Genomic DNA, 17145 nt, shown 5'->3' with positions numbered 1-17145 from the left:
AATGCCTGCTTCAGCTCCACCACGGTAGGCCCGGCATTGCACTACCTCCGGTATGGACCGACATGTGAGGAGCGCTTAACGCCTGTTGCACCCCCGCCGCAGGTGGGCCCGGTGTTGCAACATCTTCGAGATCGGCCGACGTATGGGGAGTTAATGCCTGCTTCACCTCCACCGCGGGTTGGCCCGGCATTGCACAACCTTCGGGATGGACCCACATGTAAGAAGCGCTTAACGCCTGCTTCACCTCCGCCATGGGTGGGACATGTATGGCAATATCTTCGGGATCGGCCTACTTATGGCAAGACCTTAATGCCGTCTTCATCTCTGCCGCGGGTCGGCCCGATATTACACTATATTCAGGCCCACCCACAGCGGATGTGAAACACTTTGCTTTTCGTTTGAGAGCTTTGACTGTCGTCAGCTTTCGCTGCCATTCCCTCTTCATGGAGTGTAATAGTCAATTTTTTCACTCCTTTTAGATGGCGGTAGTTATCGGCATTTCCTGGGGTGTGGAGACCAGTTTTGTCATCGATTTTGTGCCCGCGCAATTAACTCAAGGTGAATTCAGTTGTCACCATCTATTGCAGCAGGCAGGGCGTAGCTTATTAATTGAATTATAAAATTTAATTTATTTAAAATGCCCAGCACAATTTTTATGTCACAATCAATTTAACGATCACGTGCACCTCTGTTGCTTCGTTAGTTCAATCGTCTTTGTTTAGACTAATCCAGGGGCCAGGAAAGCGATTCGGTTCACAGTCGGCTGGTCTGTAAGCTCGTGGAACGAGTTGTAGCCGAAGAAAACGCCAGTTGCGTTTGCGTTTTCCTTTTGCTTCATTATTTCCTCGTGTGACAGCTAACCGCGACGCTGGCAGATGCTCGAAACCATATATCCGCGAGATGGCTTAGATAAGGTGGAAAATGAAATATTGCGAAACAGCGTCCATCATCACAACCTGCAATAACCCTTAAAATTAAAGAAAATGGTGTTTTCAGTTCTAAAACCACTTTCTGATTATGAGGCACGCCGAAGGGGAGGACTCCGGAAATTTGGACCCCCTGGGGTTCTTTTACGTTCACCTAAATCTAAGTACACGGGTGTTTTAGCATTTCGCCCCCATCGAAATGCGGCCGCCATGGCCAGGATTCGATCCCCCGGCCTCGTGCTCAGCAGCCTAACACCACAGCCACTGAGCAACCACGGCAGATTGCCATAACCCTTAAATCCATAAGCAATATGACTGTCACCCGTTACCTCGTGTGGTCTTGCCATTATTGTACAGCACTTTGCGTGCAAAATTGGCAACTGGAAACAACATTCGCAAGGAAATGAGAAATGAAGCGATCTGCTATGCGAGAAAGGCAAGGCAACAGCCAGACAGGGAGGAAAAACGAAAATTGTTTGTGAAAACACAGACAGATGGATCAACATCTTGCTACTTAAGAAGGAAGTATACAAAGTGCCGCCGGAACTGGAGAATATTTCCGTGTGTTTTGAATTTCGCTTTCACAGTTATCAATCGAGCGACCTGACGTAGCCACTTCCCTGCTTTGCTAAAGGGTGGGGAGCGGGGGGGGGGGAAGGTTCTAACCATCCGCGGTGAGCGCAGTACGTCTAGAACCGAAGCGTCCTGAGCTCTATGTGTTTGTACGGGACTGTTGACCACGCATCGTTGCCCAACTTCCCAAATAACGACACGAGTCGGTTTTACTACTTGGCAGAGCAGTAAACGAGGGACGCAAAAGAACTGTGACTGTTGCGCAAATATACCTTTCTCTAAAACTCTTCCAGGGCGAATTAAAAAAAACATTACTAGAAATCTTTATTTTTCACTTTCGTTTGTTAACTTGTTCTTGGCAAGGTTCTTCCCGCACACCTTTCATGCGCGAGCACATTTGATGTGGTTCTTTATTTGCCAAATAAGGACGAAGTGTATATATCTCAGACGCGTACCTGTGAGATATGCGTTATTTCAATTTTCGTTTGCGGCTTTACGCCTTATGGCCAATTGTGGGCATTATTCACATTTGTGCTGCTAAAAGTACCTCCACCTCGTTTGCGTAGAAAAGTTACCTTGGGTTGCCCCCCTCCTCCCCCCCCCCCCCCCGCGAAAGAAAATCCTGCGTACGTGCCTGCAAAAAGACGTAAGTTGAAAGAGTGATTTTAGTAGCTTAGCAGTAAATGCGTAAGTAACTTAGAAGGCGTTAAGATGGCGACAGGGAGTCTGAGATGAAATGCATGGGGAAACCTGAAAGGCAGCGGCATGGTCTTTCAAGAGACGTCAGCCGCAGTATCTCAGCGAACGTGTCCTTGGGGCGGTATACAGGAATGGCGATACCCTGTGTGGCTGAGGCGCCGAAAAAGGTATGCTGGCGTCTGGGACTTTGGAATGTGTTGGTGAGGGTGTTTCAAAATAATATATAGGTAAAGCAGACAAAAAAGGGGTGGGGGACCGAAACCAGAATAACAAATAGGAGGGTGACGTGCGCAGAAGCGAGCGGGGGCAGGTGTACATGGGAAAAGGGGGTCTACAGTTGATATAAACGTAAAAACAGGAAAGAGTATAATAAATTGAGTACCATGTAGAAAATGTTTTTGGAATGGAGGAATAGGTGAGGTTAACGAATTAAGGTTAGCTGGTGGCATAACTTGTTTTGTGCCTTGGTTGATGACATGAGAATTTCATATGTATGTTACCGCTTTTAAAGATTCTAAGTTGCCACGTGCCAAATTAATTCCCGTCGAGTGTAGGCAAATAAACTTGTGTATGAGGTATGATTCCGTATATTTGTTTTGTGAGATGAAGAAAAATTTGGTTGTAGTATATAGAGCCTTGCTTTGTCGAATATGTGACCTTGTTCAATGAGGTGGCTGGCTACTGCTTTAGGTACTTTTATTTTGTATCTGCGCGGTGAACGTTGAGTCTTGTATGAATTTGTTGTCCAGTCTCACTTATGTATTGTTTGCTACAAGCGGCACATTCTAGACAGTAAACTGCGTTGCTTGATGTGCACGTGAAACGCGAAGTTAGCTTGTGTGAGTAATTCGACACTGTACTCTTTACTGTAGTAGTACATTGTATATGTTTGCATGTAAAGCACCTGGGGCGGCCACAGGGACCGGTTCCTAACTTCGTCTTTGTCCTTAGTTTGGCATGCGCAAGAATGTCTTCAAAATTAATGTTTGGTATTTAATGTACTTTGGGCGGGTCGGGCAATTTTTTTTAAGTTTCTGTTTGCTGGTGAGATTTGGGTACTATCTACAAAGGATGTTGTTCACGTTTGAGAGTGCGTTTGAGAATTTAGTAGTAAGAATAGGCGTTGTTGTTCTTGTGGTGCTCGGGCAGGGTTCGAGGACCTCTGCTCGATCAAGTATGGTTGCAGTGGTGTAGGCTTTTTGAAGGTCACTGTTAGGGTGGTTCCTGTTTGATAGGGTTTCTTCAAGGTGATCGAGTCCATCTATGTAGTCTCGGTTTTCAACATATATGCGACGTAGTCGTGTGGCTTGGCCTTTAAAGATACCTTGTTTGCAATGTCTGGGATGGTGACTAGTATAGTTTAGGTAATGCCGTTTGTCGAAAGGCTTCCTATACAGCGTTGCCCTTAGTGCCCCATTTTCAACGCGCTCACTTGAAGATTCTGATATGAATTTCATTGTTGGATGAAAGGAGTTTAGAAATGCTACATATTTATCTAGAATGTCTGCACCATGCCCCCATATTTTGAATATGTTGTCTATTTATCACAGGCATGTGTGGGGCTTCTCAGTGCAGTGCAATAAGAAATTTGTTTGTAGAATCCCAATAAATATATTCGCGTAGGTTGGTGCAAAAAGAGTACCCATGGTTGTCCCATATATCTGTAGGTGGTAACTCTTTTCAAATTTCAAGTAGTTAGGTGTTACAACTAATTCAACGAGAGACAAGTAGACTTCAGTTGAGTGCTGTGCATTGTGTTTAGACAGCGTTTCCTTATCGAAGATAAACCATCGGGGATAGGAATATTGGTGCACAGGGCCGTAACGTTAAGTGTTGCGAGAATTATGTTTTGGGGTAACGTGCCTTTACTATTAATGTCCTCCATAATTCTCAGCAGTTGGGGCGTAACTCGTACAAATAACGGAAGTCCTTTTGGCAAGTCACCAAGGAAGTGGTTAAGGAATGTGGAAATGCTCTCTCTCTGGGTGTTATTTGATACTATCGGGTGACCTGAGATAAAAGCGGCGTATAGTTCAGTGGATGGAATTTTATGAATTTTTGGAAGGAGGTGAAAGCTCCCGGCAGTTTTTTTACTTCGCTTAAGCAATTTGTATTATGACGGTATTATCAATTCATCAGCCAAAATTGATTTCAGCCTATTGGTAATTGTCACAGTGTAGGATAATGTCGGATCGTTATCTAGCTTACTGTGGTGCTCAGGGCTGTTTAGTTGTCTGTAAGCCTCGTGCTTGTATTTTTCTACTGCGAAATAATTATACTTCTACCCTTATCTGCTTCCTAATTAACAATGTCATACCGGCAACTAAGGTTTAAAATGATACCACTCCTCGACGCAGTAATGTTTTTAGGTCGCTTAGATGTCTTGGATTGGCTTATAATTTTTTATTGACGGTTTTAAGGTATATGACAAGTTTACGGCTTGTTCTGATTGGGGAGTCCAAGTGAATTGGGCTCTAAGTGGTGTCGTCCCGGTGTCTGGTGTCTCTGCAAAAAGTGTCTGATACGCATTCGCCGCGAAAATTCTGACAGGTCCTTGTGAAGCTCGAATTCATTTATTTTGTTGCTCGTGGGATAAAAGTTTAGGCCCTTGCTCAGCACACTTATTTCTCTTTTACTTAATTTTTTAAAAATATCTACAACATTCGAATGACCTTATTTTGTAGAAGTTTCCGTCATTTGTGGTATTTCCAGACTCGAGCTTCCTCTTGTTGGCGTGAGGCGGCTGTTTTCGTGGAAGGTTGTTTTTTGATTAACGTTTGCTTTTTCCCTTTGCTTTTGAACGAATTTTGTATACTTTCTACAATAATATCAGTCAAATAATTTTCTCTTACATCTATATCACTGTTTTATTTTGTTTTATCGTTACACGAAAACTTCTTCGATTGATCGCACGTTACACGGTCCACAGCTTCTCAGGCTTCTAAACCCTCAATCTGTTATAATTGACATCATGTGCTGATTACAAAAGTTTTCAAGGATGATGTTGATGTGAATGTCCTGACATGGGAGTTCGGTGACAACGGACATTTTTTTCTCTCGTGGTCATGTCCTCTAATTGCTACTTAGCTAAACAAATGTCAGCATCATCAATGTCACATCAAGCTGTGCACCAATATTTCATGGAGGCGTTCTCGACGTGAACGTGCAGACAGTTGTTTAATATATTACGCATGTTGATCAACGCCCAATGCCAACCACCAATTCCCCTATAGCGTCTGTTTCCTATTAACGCTGCGGTAACTGCGCGAGAACGTAAGCTTTTGTCCCGCTTTTGCCTTTAAGGTTGTATTGACTATGTTACCACTAATAAAATATTTCGTTCGCAGCCTGCCAACAGCACGGATACTCTTTACCTCATTGGGTACTCTCTCGACTTGTTCAACTGGAACTTAACATGCGTGAGAACAAGCTTCATTCGTCGGGAAGGCGAAGTGGTCTATCGTAATCTGACTTTCAACTATACGGAAGAGGTGAACAAAATTTATTTTATCTGATGCAGCATTGCTTTTGCTATTAATTTAGGAATCGTTTTTCGAGGACATTCCCCCACTTGATGTACCTACCTGTGAATCGTGCTCCGCTGTGCGCCCTTACCCCCGCTGCTTTGATTAATTGTCGAAAACCATTCAATGGCCGTTTTAGTGCGGCAGTCAACAATAAATACACTTTCCATAATATGTTGCCTGGTATAGATTAGTATTTTCTCATGAGCATCACTCTTATACACTCTATAAGGAAAGATTTCAAAGACACGAACACGATTTTAAAGCAGGATGCACGCGCCCACTTCGTCCAGTCTATCATGTGAAGTCGGAAAACCGCCAAAACACACCGCGTCAAACTGCCCCGTACGCATCAAAGATGCACTAGTATGCCGAACAAAGCGGCATTTGTTTTTCTGAGTGTGCTTCTCGCCTCTTGTAAACGTATTATAAAGGAAAAACTGCTCAATTTTGGCAATGTTATTCGTTTGGAAGCAAGGAAATAGCTGCCTCCTATAACCGAAGAGAGCATTTGATTATGATGTTCAGAAAACGCATTGGATCACAGCCCCATACTTGCGTCGTCGGTTTCGTAAATTCTACCTCAGGAGATTGGAATAAAAACAGATATGAAACCATTCACGTTATAGGGCTCCGGGATACATTCGTAACGTTACTTCGAAGTTCCCGTGCACTTAAACAAACTAGTCTAGAGTCTGGAGTGCGCCACCTCCGGCAAAGTATGCATAGGGAAGGCTACACAACAACATCATACAAGGATCAGCGCCATCGGGTAGATACAAAACGCAACCTACATAAAGCAGCTGGGATTCAATTTAATACATGGAGCAGGAACTTCGACAAAGCAACACTTTTTGTGATCGAAAACAAATTTAGGCTCACCCGGTTAGGAGGGATACCTAAACTCGTATCTCATGCACTACCTTCAATAACTACACCCTTTTCGAACCAATGCGACATGGGAGAACTTTGAGTGAGTAAAAGTTGTGAGAAAAGTAGTAAATGTCTATGTCATTAACAAAGAAGCAAATTATGTAGATCCAGGCTTTGTGCTGGAACCTACCAGAAAAAAAGTTTAAGGGAAGTGACATTCTTCAAATTTCCCCATTACATTTCTGCACCTTCGGCGTAAAGAAAGCTGCCGCATGCATGTGCTCATGTCACCCATGTTACAAAATGTTTCAAATAATATATTTTTTGTTCTTCCTAATTTATTCATTTCTATGTTAAATGTATCCGCCATTGCTTGACCTAGCCCCATTTAATGATATATCCCATAATTTCCAAATAATGAGCGTCATCAACTAGAAGCGATGGTTTCAAATAGCTAGCTGGAATTGATAGAATATGCGTAATATACATAGCCAGACTAAATGTAGACACAGTTTGGCTGGTGGTTGGGCTTGAATAGGGCAGCTGCGAGTTTGGTGCGCGTCATTACCAATGAAAGGCGTGGGTAATGAGGTCGTTAAACGAAGCTACACATGTGAGCCCGTGTACACTGTAAACGTGCTTCTTTTTCATTGTTAACAGAGAGTACAGCACGTTCCAGCATGAAAGCGCCCCACAGCAGCGTCTGCACGGTAGTTCAGTTATCGCACTACCAATTAGTAGACTTTCCAGCTACTGCCTCTCATGCCTTTTCGCGGTGTCTCATTTGTTTTCCGAGCACAGGCCTTTTATTCCAGGCTGGGGAAAGGAAATTCGTAATTTAAAAGGCAAACATGCACACCTAGCCCCCACTTAAGTGCACCCTTCGGCTTCTTCCGAATGTATTAAAATGTTACGGCGCCTGATTTCAAGTATTTCTTGGAAGATATATTTGCTGATATTTGTACCACAGTGTAGTTTTCTTAGGAACTAAATTTCTGCACAAAGGGTCATATGTTTCGTACTTTTATCTCAAGTTGGCATAAGAAAGCAGATTTTGCGTAGACGGTAGCGCCGGTGTTGGGGCAAAGCTTGCAGCAATTGTTCGAAGATGTGCTTACGTTCCCTAAGGTCCTGTTTTTTCTGTTTATGTGTGCGGCGAGTGTAGGATGCGATGTGGTGAGCGGAGCATCTCAATTATCGTTATAAAAGACAGTACTCTATCCAGCTTTATTGCTTATTGGGAGCGTCAGAGGAAAATTGCCCATCGATAAGTGATACTACTAATGGACGATTTCCGCTGGATATGTTCGCTGCAACTGTGTTCGCGCACTGCTATCTAAGAAAAAAAACCTTTTTCTCACGAGGCATGCTTGTTTTCGTTGAATAGTGGTAAACAATGTTGGTACAACGTGAGCTCGCAGTGAATGTCATTTGCAGTAATCTCATGGCCGATACCTTTGTGCTCGCCGAATATTTACGAGTAGCTGGGGTTTTGGTTTCACAGACACATAGATTGAAACACAAACTTATAAAGGATAAAAGCGCGCTTTGAGCTGTGGTTGTAGCAACTCAGCACCAATATTGGGTTGTAATTTCGCGAAACCTAAATGTGTGCGTACGCTTTGCGCCTGTGGCAGATTCATTACACAAGGATTTTAATTTTTTTTTGTGTTTGTATTGGCACATAGTTGTGGATGTTTTATTATGAGGTTGCATTCTTACCACAGTATTAATTTTGTAACATGGGTTCCTACACTACCATAGGTGTCACGACTTGGCTGCGTTTGTCAATTCTTAGGGGAGTACTGTACCGATGCTCCTTTAGAATTATGTGGTCGCCCTCGTCTGTAAAGGGCCGTCTGTATCCTTGACAAAATACGTTTAAAATGGTGCATTTATTTAATAAATGAAGTTTTCCTTGGTCAACAGGCTACAGAAGTGTCTGTAGCATTGAGAGCAGTTCCGGAAAGCGTGAGAGAATATTTGCAGCTTCTCGCTTGCAGCTAAACAGAGACGCCGTTTCTAGGAAATATTCCTGGCGCTTTCCGCTAAACTTTCTTTTGCCCCCTTTTTCCTAAATCTTTCTCGAAGGCACCCACTTTATAAACTGCTGTATAGCTGCTACGTGCTCCCACATGCTGCAAATTTAATTTTGCCTTGGGATAAAAATACCGGGGAAGCAAGTCGTTCAGCCCTAAATAGTTAACTGTCTCGTGGAACAAAGGATGCCAGAGGTGCTCGGGAAAAACTGCACATATGCTTACAGAAATAAGTACTGCCCATCGAGCCACACGCCCCACTTTCTCGTGAATAAAATAAAAAAGCACGGCGTGCTCGTATTTGCCTATGAAAGGGTTTATGGGTGTGTCCATCCAGCTCGAGAGACGCGAGTGTAGCGAAACTTGGGCCTGTCAGTGCAGCAGCCTAGGTATTTTTTTTTACGTGTTGAAGGAAAGTCTGAAAACACAGTGGAATTTAGGTGCACGCATTCCTAATTGTTGTTGTGTATTTGATTAACTATTTTTATTTGCAGTTCAACAAAACTCTGCCTGAAGAAATGTACGTATGCTGCATTTATAATATAGAACATTGGGCACCCTGGCATGTTGTTAGGTGGTAATGAACACGTGTGACTGTTTGTGCCACTTTACTCCTGTAAATTGAATCCATATCATTGAGAAGCAGAATATTTCTCAGTGCTAGCGCTAAAAGGACAAGGGCTCAGGCAAAGCATAGATGCAATGCCTTGGTGCCGACGCAGTCATGAAAAAAGTGAAATAAACTGCCCACAAAAAACGGTATGATTGGGCAAACTACAGCTGAAATTAATCCAAGCAGCACGTGGGAATGTTCTTTGAAGATTATAAATTCTCAGTTTTTTGTTGACGAGTGTTGTATTACAAGCGGAAAAAATTACAGTGATTTGTCTGCATATCCTAATGCATCACCAAAATTTCTCATGACGGAAGAAAAACCTCGGTGGGCACTCACCGCATTACTACTAATGGGCTGATTGCACCTTCTCACGGCAGTTTCGCCGTCGGTACTTCGACAAAATGAGATATATCTGCTCACTCGTCCAGGGGGAGCACATTATCTGCGAGTTGTACTAGCCAAGCATACATATTCGCAGAAAGCAAAACACTCGTGCAATTAGCGCTCGACTATAATATTCCTTGAAATTTTCAGGATTGTGTTCAAAGGATGCTTTCTCCATTCATTCTCGGCAGTTGTGCGCAATATTTACGTTCAACAATTATGTTCCTTTTCGTCATGCATAAGGTCTCCCTGGCCATGTGTTGCGACAAACATGTCGTCATTCTGTTATCCACACAAGTAAATGTCCTGGCGATTTGCTCATCATTAGGATCGCGAAGGTAGCTGTCATGATCTTCAATCCATATGGCATAAACTTCAGGTAGAAATTTGTAAATCTCACAGTGTATCTGCCAGATTCGCTTACGTAGAATAACGCTTGAGGAAAAACTTCACGGTAGAAATCAAGCTGGAAAAGTTTCGGGAGCGCTCTAAAATCTTCAACAAGTAAATTTCTCATACGTGGTAAACGAGATGAGGATGTCTATTCAGTGTCAGGCTTTCATATTATTACCACTGCCGACCTAAAGAGAAAATATTTTGTTCAAATATGCGAAGCTCTAGCATTTTTTCCGCATTCTCAGCGCTGTTTTTTCTGTGGCCCGTGGAAAAGAGCAGTCTCAGGTGCCTATATAGTGTTCATTACTTAAAGGGAGTTCGAAATTGAGAGGGATACATTTTCTGACTTTAAGGAGGGTTTGAAAATGGATATTTCTTCTCACTCTGACCCCAAGGAGACCACGACATTTTCTCGGCTAAATAGAATATTGGAGTTATAAGAAGTTTGACCAGTGTTGCCATTTATTTCACAGCCCTGCACGCCGTGGTTGCCGACTTTTGCCTTTGTTACCTTTCCTTGGCCTATGTCGCCTTTGTTGACACACCTCTTCACATCCCTTTGAAAACGTGGCCAGATGAACTACTAGGCAAGCTTACTGGCTATGTTTGAGCTCCTTAATATCCAGCCTTAAGGAAACGATTTAGAATGTTCTAAATAGATTGCACAAAGAAGCGTCTTGTTATATTTGGTGGAGACAAAGATCTGCCATCTATGAAGTGATGCAACCAGCGCAAGCAATTAGGAGGTCCTACTGCCATGAAAAGCAGGCAATCAGAATGCAAACATTATTGTTTAAACACAATAATATACATAGGGAATTTCTAGTTACTTGCACAAAAACAAGTAACCATAGAAAACTGCATACCTTATTGCTTCAGCTTTTAGATTCTGTACAGAGCGGAGGAAGCCCGTTCAACATTACTGAAACTTTATCTGTACTGAAACTTTATCTGTTGGGTAGCTCAGAGAGCTTGTTGTTAACATTTGTCTTCCATAATTTGTACGCGCATCGAGTAACTTGTCCAATATGTCAAAAGATATCAGTCAATCTTTTTAAAGTCTAAAGACACGTTATGTGATGTTTTAATTGAAACAAATAACATCAAATATAAAAAAAAGCATTTGGGAATGTCTCTTAGAATTGTGGTAGTGGAGTGGGCAATCAAAGCACAGGCGCCAATTAAAGCAAACAATTATTTTCTGCAAAACAAAGCGACGATAAGCGCCCTATGTAATGCCCCGTAAAAGAAGACAATAATACAAGTGTTGCACAACCAACGTGTCTTAAATGTGCATGCCGATTCTTACCAAAAGTATTTTTCAGATTATGAAAGCGAATGAATGGTGTGTGTCAGCTTGGCAATAACTATAAATGTTTCAGAACATGCAGTAATCAAAATACACTCCTAGTGTTTTACATGGTAGAATAACTATACGGCCGGAGAGCCTTGCACAATGTTATTAGGGAGGGACACTAATTGTTTGCTTTTTGGGAGGCACAGAAGTGGTTTGTTATTTTCGGTGTTTATTCTTAGGCCATTTTCCACCTTTCCATCATCATACGGTGAGAATTTATCATCTAACCCAAATTTACCTAAATGTTCAAAAAGATGTTGGGCTGGCGTGATGATACCCTGAGGGATGTCTCGCATATATGGAGCGATTCTGGATGAATTCTTTCAAATAAACACACACGAAGCTCTATGCTTCAGGTATGAACGTTAAGGACCCCATTTCAATGTCAGCTATTGTTTTCTGTAAAAATATTGAATATCGTTATATTGCCTATTAATGTAATTCTTCCGGAGATCTCACCATTATCTCCAATCTTTGAGTTGGTTTTGTTTCAGGGTACCAATTCCATGTTCTTTATTTGCAGGACATTTCAATTGCAAGTGAAAGTACCAGATACTCCGATAATGTTTAACCTTGAAGTGAATGCGACAGGTAACGCTATACAAGTTTATTAATTTTGTCTGCTGAGGTCTAGTTGTCGTATCCATGAAATCATGGCTCAGAATATTATTCACTTTTCTATATATATGCAGTGATCATGCTGACACGAATAGTTTGTGATAGAAGATATTTTACCAGGCTCCCTGAACTTCATAAAGAGTCGAAGAAGATAGAAGGACAGGCGGCACTAAATATTGTTTTGAGTTTCCTGCTACAGCTGTATTTTTGCTTGTGAGGTCCGGTCATGAAACATACATATAGCAGTAAATCCTAAATCGTTTCAAGCGTTTTAGGCGATTTGTATTCTTATAATAATTTGCTCGCTTTACGGAGCGAAGGACTATGAAATGTTCCCTAGTGAGCGTTGGCAGGCAACCACTGACTGAGGACGCGGCGACTTCAGTGCGGGCAACTAAAGCGCTGTTGAAGTTTCTGCAGGGCACCAAGCTAGACGGGCGGCACTAGTAGCGCCGCTGTCTAATATACATAAGCACTCACCGCTTCTCTCATCATCATCACACATCCCAGTACTTTCGCTCACCTTCCCTCTTCGCCAGTATGAGTGGCAGACTAGAGCGCAGTAGCTCGGGTCAACCTCTTTGTCTTTCCTTGGAAAAAAATTATAGCTGTCTATCGAATAGACTTCTCGCCAACTTACGTCATTGTGCAGTAAAAGGTCTAGCGTTAGAAAATAAGGCTGCTCTAGGGAGGAAAACTTGTTCTAAACCAACTACTGGACCAACTTTGCTCTTTGAGCATGCAACGCCTAATATGTGCTGCTCCCTGATTGCCTGCTTCCACGCCATATTTTTCATTGGATATCTGCCGCCCTTCCGTGAGCCTCTTTCACACAAACTGTCCCCTCGTTTATGCGCCACTGGATATGTTTTGCATGATAGTGAACATATTTGACGTCAACATGGGTCTCCAGGTATGCGCTGCTCTTCAGTGAACTGTTTCGATGCCAACATGGGTAACTGTTATTTGCAACTGGGAACACCCCACTGTTGAATGGCAAAAAATAAAAGTTTCGTTCACCTATGAAGCGTGTACTGCAGCGGTACTGCTCTTTCGCACATCCCTAAGAATACTTAGCGCAATCTAATACCACCACAGGGAAGCCTGCGTGTGGCCTCGAAATTCCCTCGGTACGCTGGTGAGTGCCAAAGTGACAAACGCTGCTTGCGACAACTGGGCTCCTCTCTCGGGCGTCTTTCATGGAGCTTCGCGCCATCTAGCGGCACTGCGGAGAACTCAACGCGTGACCTCTTAGATGATAGAACGCTGAACTGCTCCCTCGCATGTCGATCGCCCAGTGGCACATACACAGTGACCTAAGTTGGCGAGATTTTCATTGAAGAGTGGAGCATACCCAGTGCATTCACGGCACCGCTCACTGAATCGTTGGCGTGGAACGAATTCATTGAAAAGTGGCGCATCCAAATTGCATTTGGGGAGCGACCTGCTAATGCATGGGCTTGTTGTTCTTAGGAACGTTGTTGATGTGGATTCGATTCAGCTCAGCATCGGGGAAATTTAGGTATTTTTTGTCTTAGAGAAGCGGCTCAATAGAACTCGCACTTTTGTCAGGATAAAAGCCAGTCTGCTTTATTTTAACTGCTGCTCGGGAGACTTGTCTTCCTTTGCACAGAGGCGTCACCACAGCGTCATTGTAATGTGGCCATTCCTATTGGTGCATGCTTACCAAGTTGGCGTTAAAGACGTTTTTTGATGAGTGGAACTCGCCTGCTGGAACATACCCATTGACCCAACATGACATAAACGTTGTTCAATGATACCCAGCACAGACCTAATGGCACACAACCAGTGCTTCTAACAAGATATCGCCGTTTATATTGTGCTCGATGGGTGCCAGTTGTTCTGTAATACATTTTCACATCACGTCTTCGGCCTTTCCGTAAGACTTACGTTTCGCAGGAGCAAAAGTTTGCTTGAGTCATGTTGAGGTCAAACAAGTTCATTAACGAGCGCTTGTAGCGGAATGGTAACAACAGGAACAAAAAAAGGGAACATGGACAAGCACTGATTTTCAACAGAGCTTTAATAAGGAAAACATTACGACACATACCATCTTCATATAATACAATAGAAGAATATATTATTCAGCGTTTAAATGCATGCACCCACTGACCTAAGCAGCTCTGACGCTTAATCCCGTATTCAGAAATGTAGCTGAAGTTGAGGCCCATGCTTAACTTGATTTAAATTACACCTGGCGTTAACGGGCCCAAAGACGGTCACTCCGTTTCCTTCGGCGCGTTAACGACAGACGTCACTTAGATCAAGTCAAGCATAGAGTTCAACTTAAGTTGAATTTCTGAATGCGGGGGTTAGTTTCACGTGGGATCCCTCAATGCAGCAGTTTGGTGTAGCCCAAACCATACCAAGACTACCACTGATCCAAATCGGAGAACAAGAGATTCAACATGGACAGTCAAACAGACAGGCAGATATACCACGAACTAGGTGATGTTGACGAAACACTACAATCGGGTTAGTAAACTTTTATGTTTTATATAGAATCCAAAATACCATGAAGTATTTTAATAAATTCCGCAAACATGATATGAGTGGTCTCCCAAATCAAGAACTTCGCCGCTTTGCCGTCGTGTATAAACTATTTATGTCAATGCCCCATAATCATCCACGAAAATAAAAGCGGATACATCCACTGCGTCACGCAAACGGTGCATGCGGTGTACCGCCAGTTTTCTCGTATATTCCAATATTTTCTTGTGGTACAAGCGCCTGTACTCGTCAATGAGATGTCAAACACACATGCCGTCGCAAATAGTACGAGGTTCTACAAGAACATGTTCATACAGAGCGCCAGTGAAAAATAAACATGAAGAAAGAAATGATAGACCCCATCACACGTCACGTGTGCATGATAATGCACTAGGCATTGAAGCAATATAGCGGTGCCACATACTGTCACCATCAAAACGCCCATTACATGAGACGTGCATTGCAGCGAGACTCCTCTCTCAAGGCTTAGCCGCCGCGATGGCTTAGTAGCTATGGTATTGCACTGGTAAGCGCGACATCGCGGGATGAAATCCTGGCCCCAACGGCCGCATTTTAAGGGGACGAAATGCAAAAATGCTCACGTCGCGTGCATTGGTGGCACGCTAAAGATCACCTGGCGGTCAAAGGTAATCCAAAGTCCTCCATCACGGCGTGCGTAAGAACATATTCTTCTCTCTGGCTTCCGTAAAAACACTCTTTACTATTCTTTACTTTACGTCCCCTCTGAAAGACAGTTCGCCGGTGCAAGGGTGAGTAACCCATTACGAGGAGGCTGAGATCTCTCTCGTGCTTTCTTGTGGGCGTGCTGTGCCATCTATGGCGCTGCCTATAAGTTCGCGCGGTGCTTCTGAGACGATATTAGAAACGCTGACATTTATTCCCGCTCGATACACAAACACTGTGGCACATACTCAGTGACCTTTCGACTCAGTGACTCAGTACAACTTTGTCTGGGCACTCTTTATTTATAAAGTAACAAGTCCTTACGCTTTCGCATTAAATTAAAACTATCGGAGAAAGTAATAGTCCTAGATAAGACAAGACGCAATCAAGTAAAGTTCACTTGAACATTATTGTACAGAAGTGGCAATTCATATGTTGGGTTCATATTTGTTACATGTTTAGCTCTATATTATGTTGAACAGGGTGTCGTCCTTTTGCAACAAAATAAACAAGTCAAATTTCGAAGTAAATGTGCTCATTTAAAAATATTGAAAATAAACCGGCTTCAAATGTGTTACTTACCAAAGAAAATTATTACTAAAAACGCTACATCGTATGTGCGCAGACCGCGGCCTGTTAAACTACACTGAAGTACAACCGACGTACCGCATAATCTATTACAATAATGATTCTATGGTGCTCGGGAACATGATGCCAACCGTATCGGGTGAGTTAAATTTATGCGCTTTTTGTACAGTGTTATTAAGTAGGTTACTCATCCTAAGACTGCCCGCGTCCGTCCTGCAATATCGCCGCCGCAGATGCCGTTAAGACTTCTCATTTTCACTGATACGCTACCCCGTCGTCTGTAAAACTAGCATGCGTGCAAACCTAATAACTCGCTTGAACTTGAACTACTGTTTGGTTCAGGTGTCTCCTATTATGTGATATCTTAGGCAGCATTCTCAAATAAATGCGCATTTTCATGACATTCACATGTGGGTAGTTCTTATTTTATGATAAGTAGCAGTGCTGCGGTTTACTGTGTGCAATTGTAAGACGTCTAAAATTGCAGCGCCCTGCAGCTCATCTTTATTGCCTGCAATATTATCGCCCAAAGCACTATGTTAGGTGTTGGAAACTTCGTTTACTCCGCTAAAATTTAATGAGCGAAATGCGAAAACATGCGTATATTGATATTTGATGCAATTTTTAATTACCAGAAACGAAAACTAATTTGTTACAGCGAGCTCTCCTACCCCTCCTCTGATAGACTAGCTATAAATTCAACAGATTGATCCTATTGGTTACCATTGACCACAGATTTAATGGCTGCAATTTGCCATGTTTTTGTGCTCCGATTATTGGCGCGTGCTACTGAGTGCCATTTGGGTTTTCATATAGCCGAAACCTCAAGTGGTACATATATACCGCGCTTAGGAAATTTTGTCCTTTCAGTGTAAAATTGTAAGACTAGGTAGGTGTAAGAGCTCAGCCGGATTAATTTAGAAGTGCATGAGCAACGCATTAAAAATACCTTCGTTGAAATACCAGCCACCAAGGAAGCCTAGAGGCTATGACGTTGCGCTGCTGAGCGCGAGGTCGCAGGTTTGATCCCGGCTGCGGCGACCGCCTATTAGGTTTGACACAACCCAATAACCCTCCCATACCTTGAATTGGCTTCCCGGTAAAGAATTTTACATTCCCCAAATTAATCTGAGGGCCCACCATACGGCGTTTCTCACAGTCAGATCGCGATTCTGGCCTCTAAAATTACAAAATTCAATGCATATTTCCATATGTTGGATCGTAAGTAGCGGGAGAGCTCCTTAAAAAACAAAACAAAAAAGCGGCACCATAGGACATAGAGAATACTGAACTACAAATTTTCATTTAGTGGTAGAAGCGTAAAATGAAATTGGCAGCGAACAGTTGCAACCTTCGC

At 42.9% G+C, this 17145-nt stretch overlaps 1 protein-coding gene across 8 annotated transcripts in view; it reads left to right on the top strand.

Annotated features, from left to right (window-relative positions):
* LOC142590315 (japanin-like-RS) overlaps positions 1-17145 on the top strand; it is an 80282-nt gene that overhangs the window by 49301 nt on the left and 13836 nt on the right. For 6 of the 8 annotated variants that reach the window (XM_075702336.1, XM_075702342.1, XM_075702337.1 and 3 more), the window contains 4 exons: positions 5546-5689; positions 9129-9154; positions 11911-11978; positions 15826-15927. In XM_075702336.1, the coding sequence (XP_075558451.1) occupies positions 5546-5689; positions 9129-9154; positions 11911-11978; positions 15826-15927 (340 nt within the window). The remainder of the gene's footprint in view (positions 1-5545; positions 5690-9128; positions 9155-11910; positions 11979-15825; positions 15928-17145) is intronic. The other 2 variants (XM_075702344.1, XM_075702343.1) reach the window with 2 other exon arrangements.

This window comes from Dermacentor variabilis, chromosome 8, assembly GCF_050947875.1.
Source record: "Dermacentor variabilis isolate Ectoservices chromosome 8, ASM5094787v1, whole genome shotgun sequence".
Taxonomy (NCBI): Eukaryota; Metazoa; Arthropoda; class Arachnida; order Ixodida; family Ixodidae; genus Dermacentor; species Dermacentor variabilis.
This window is presented reverse-complemented; position numbering and strand designations above follow the sequence as displayed.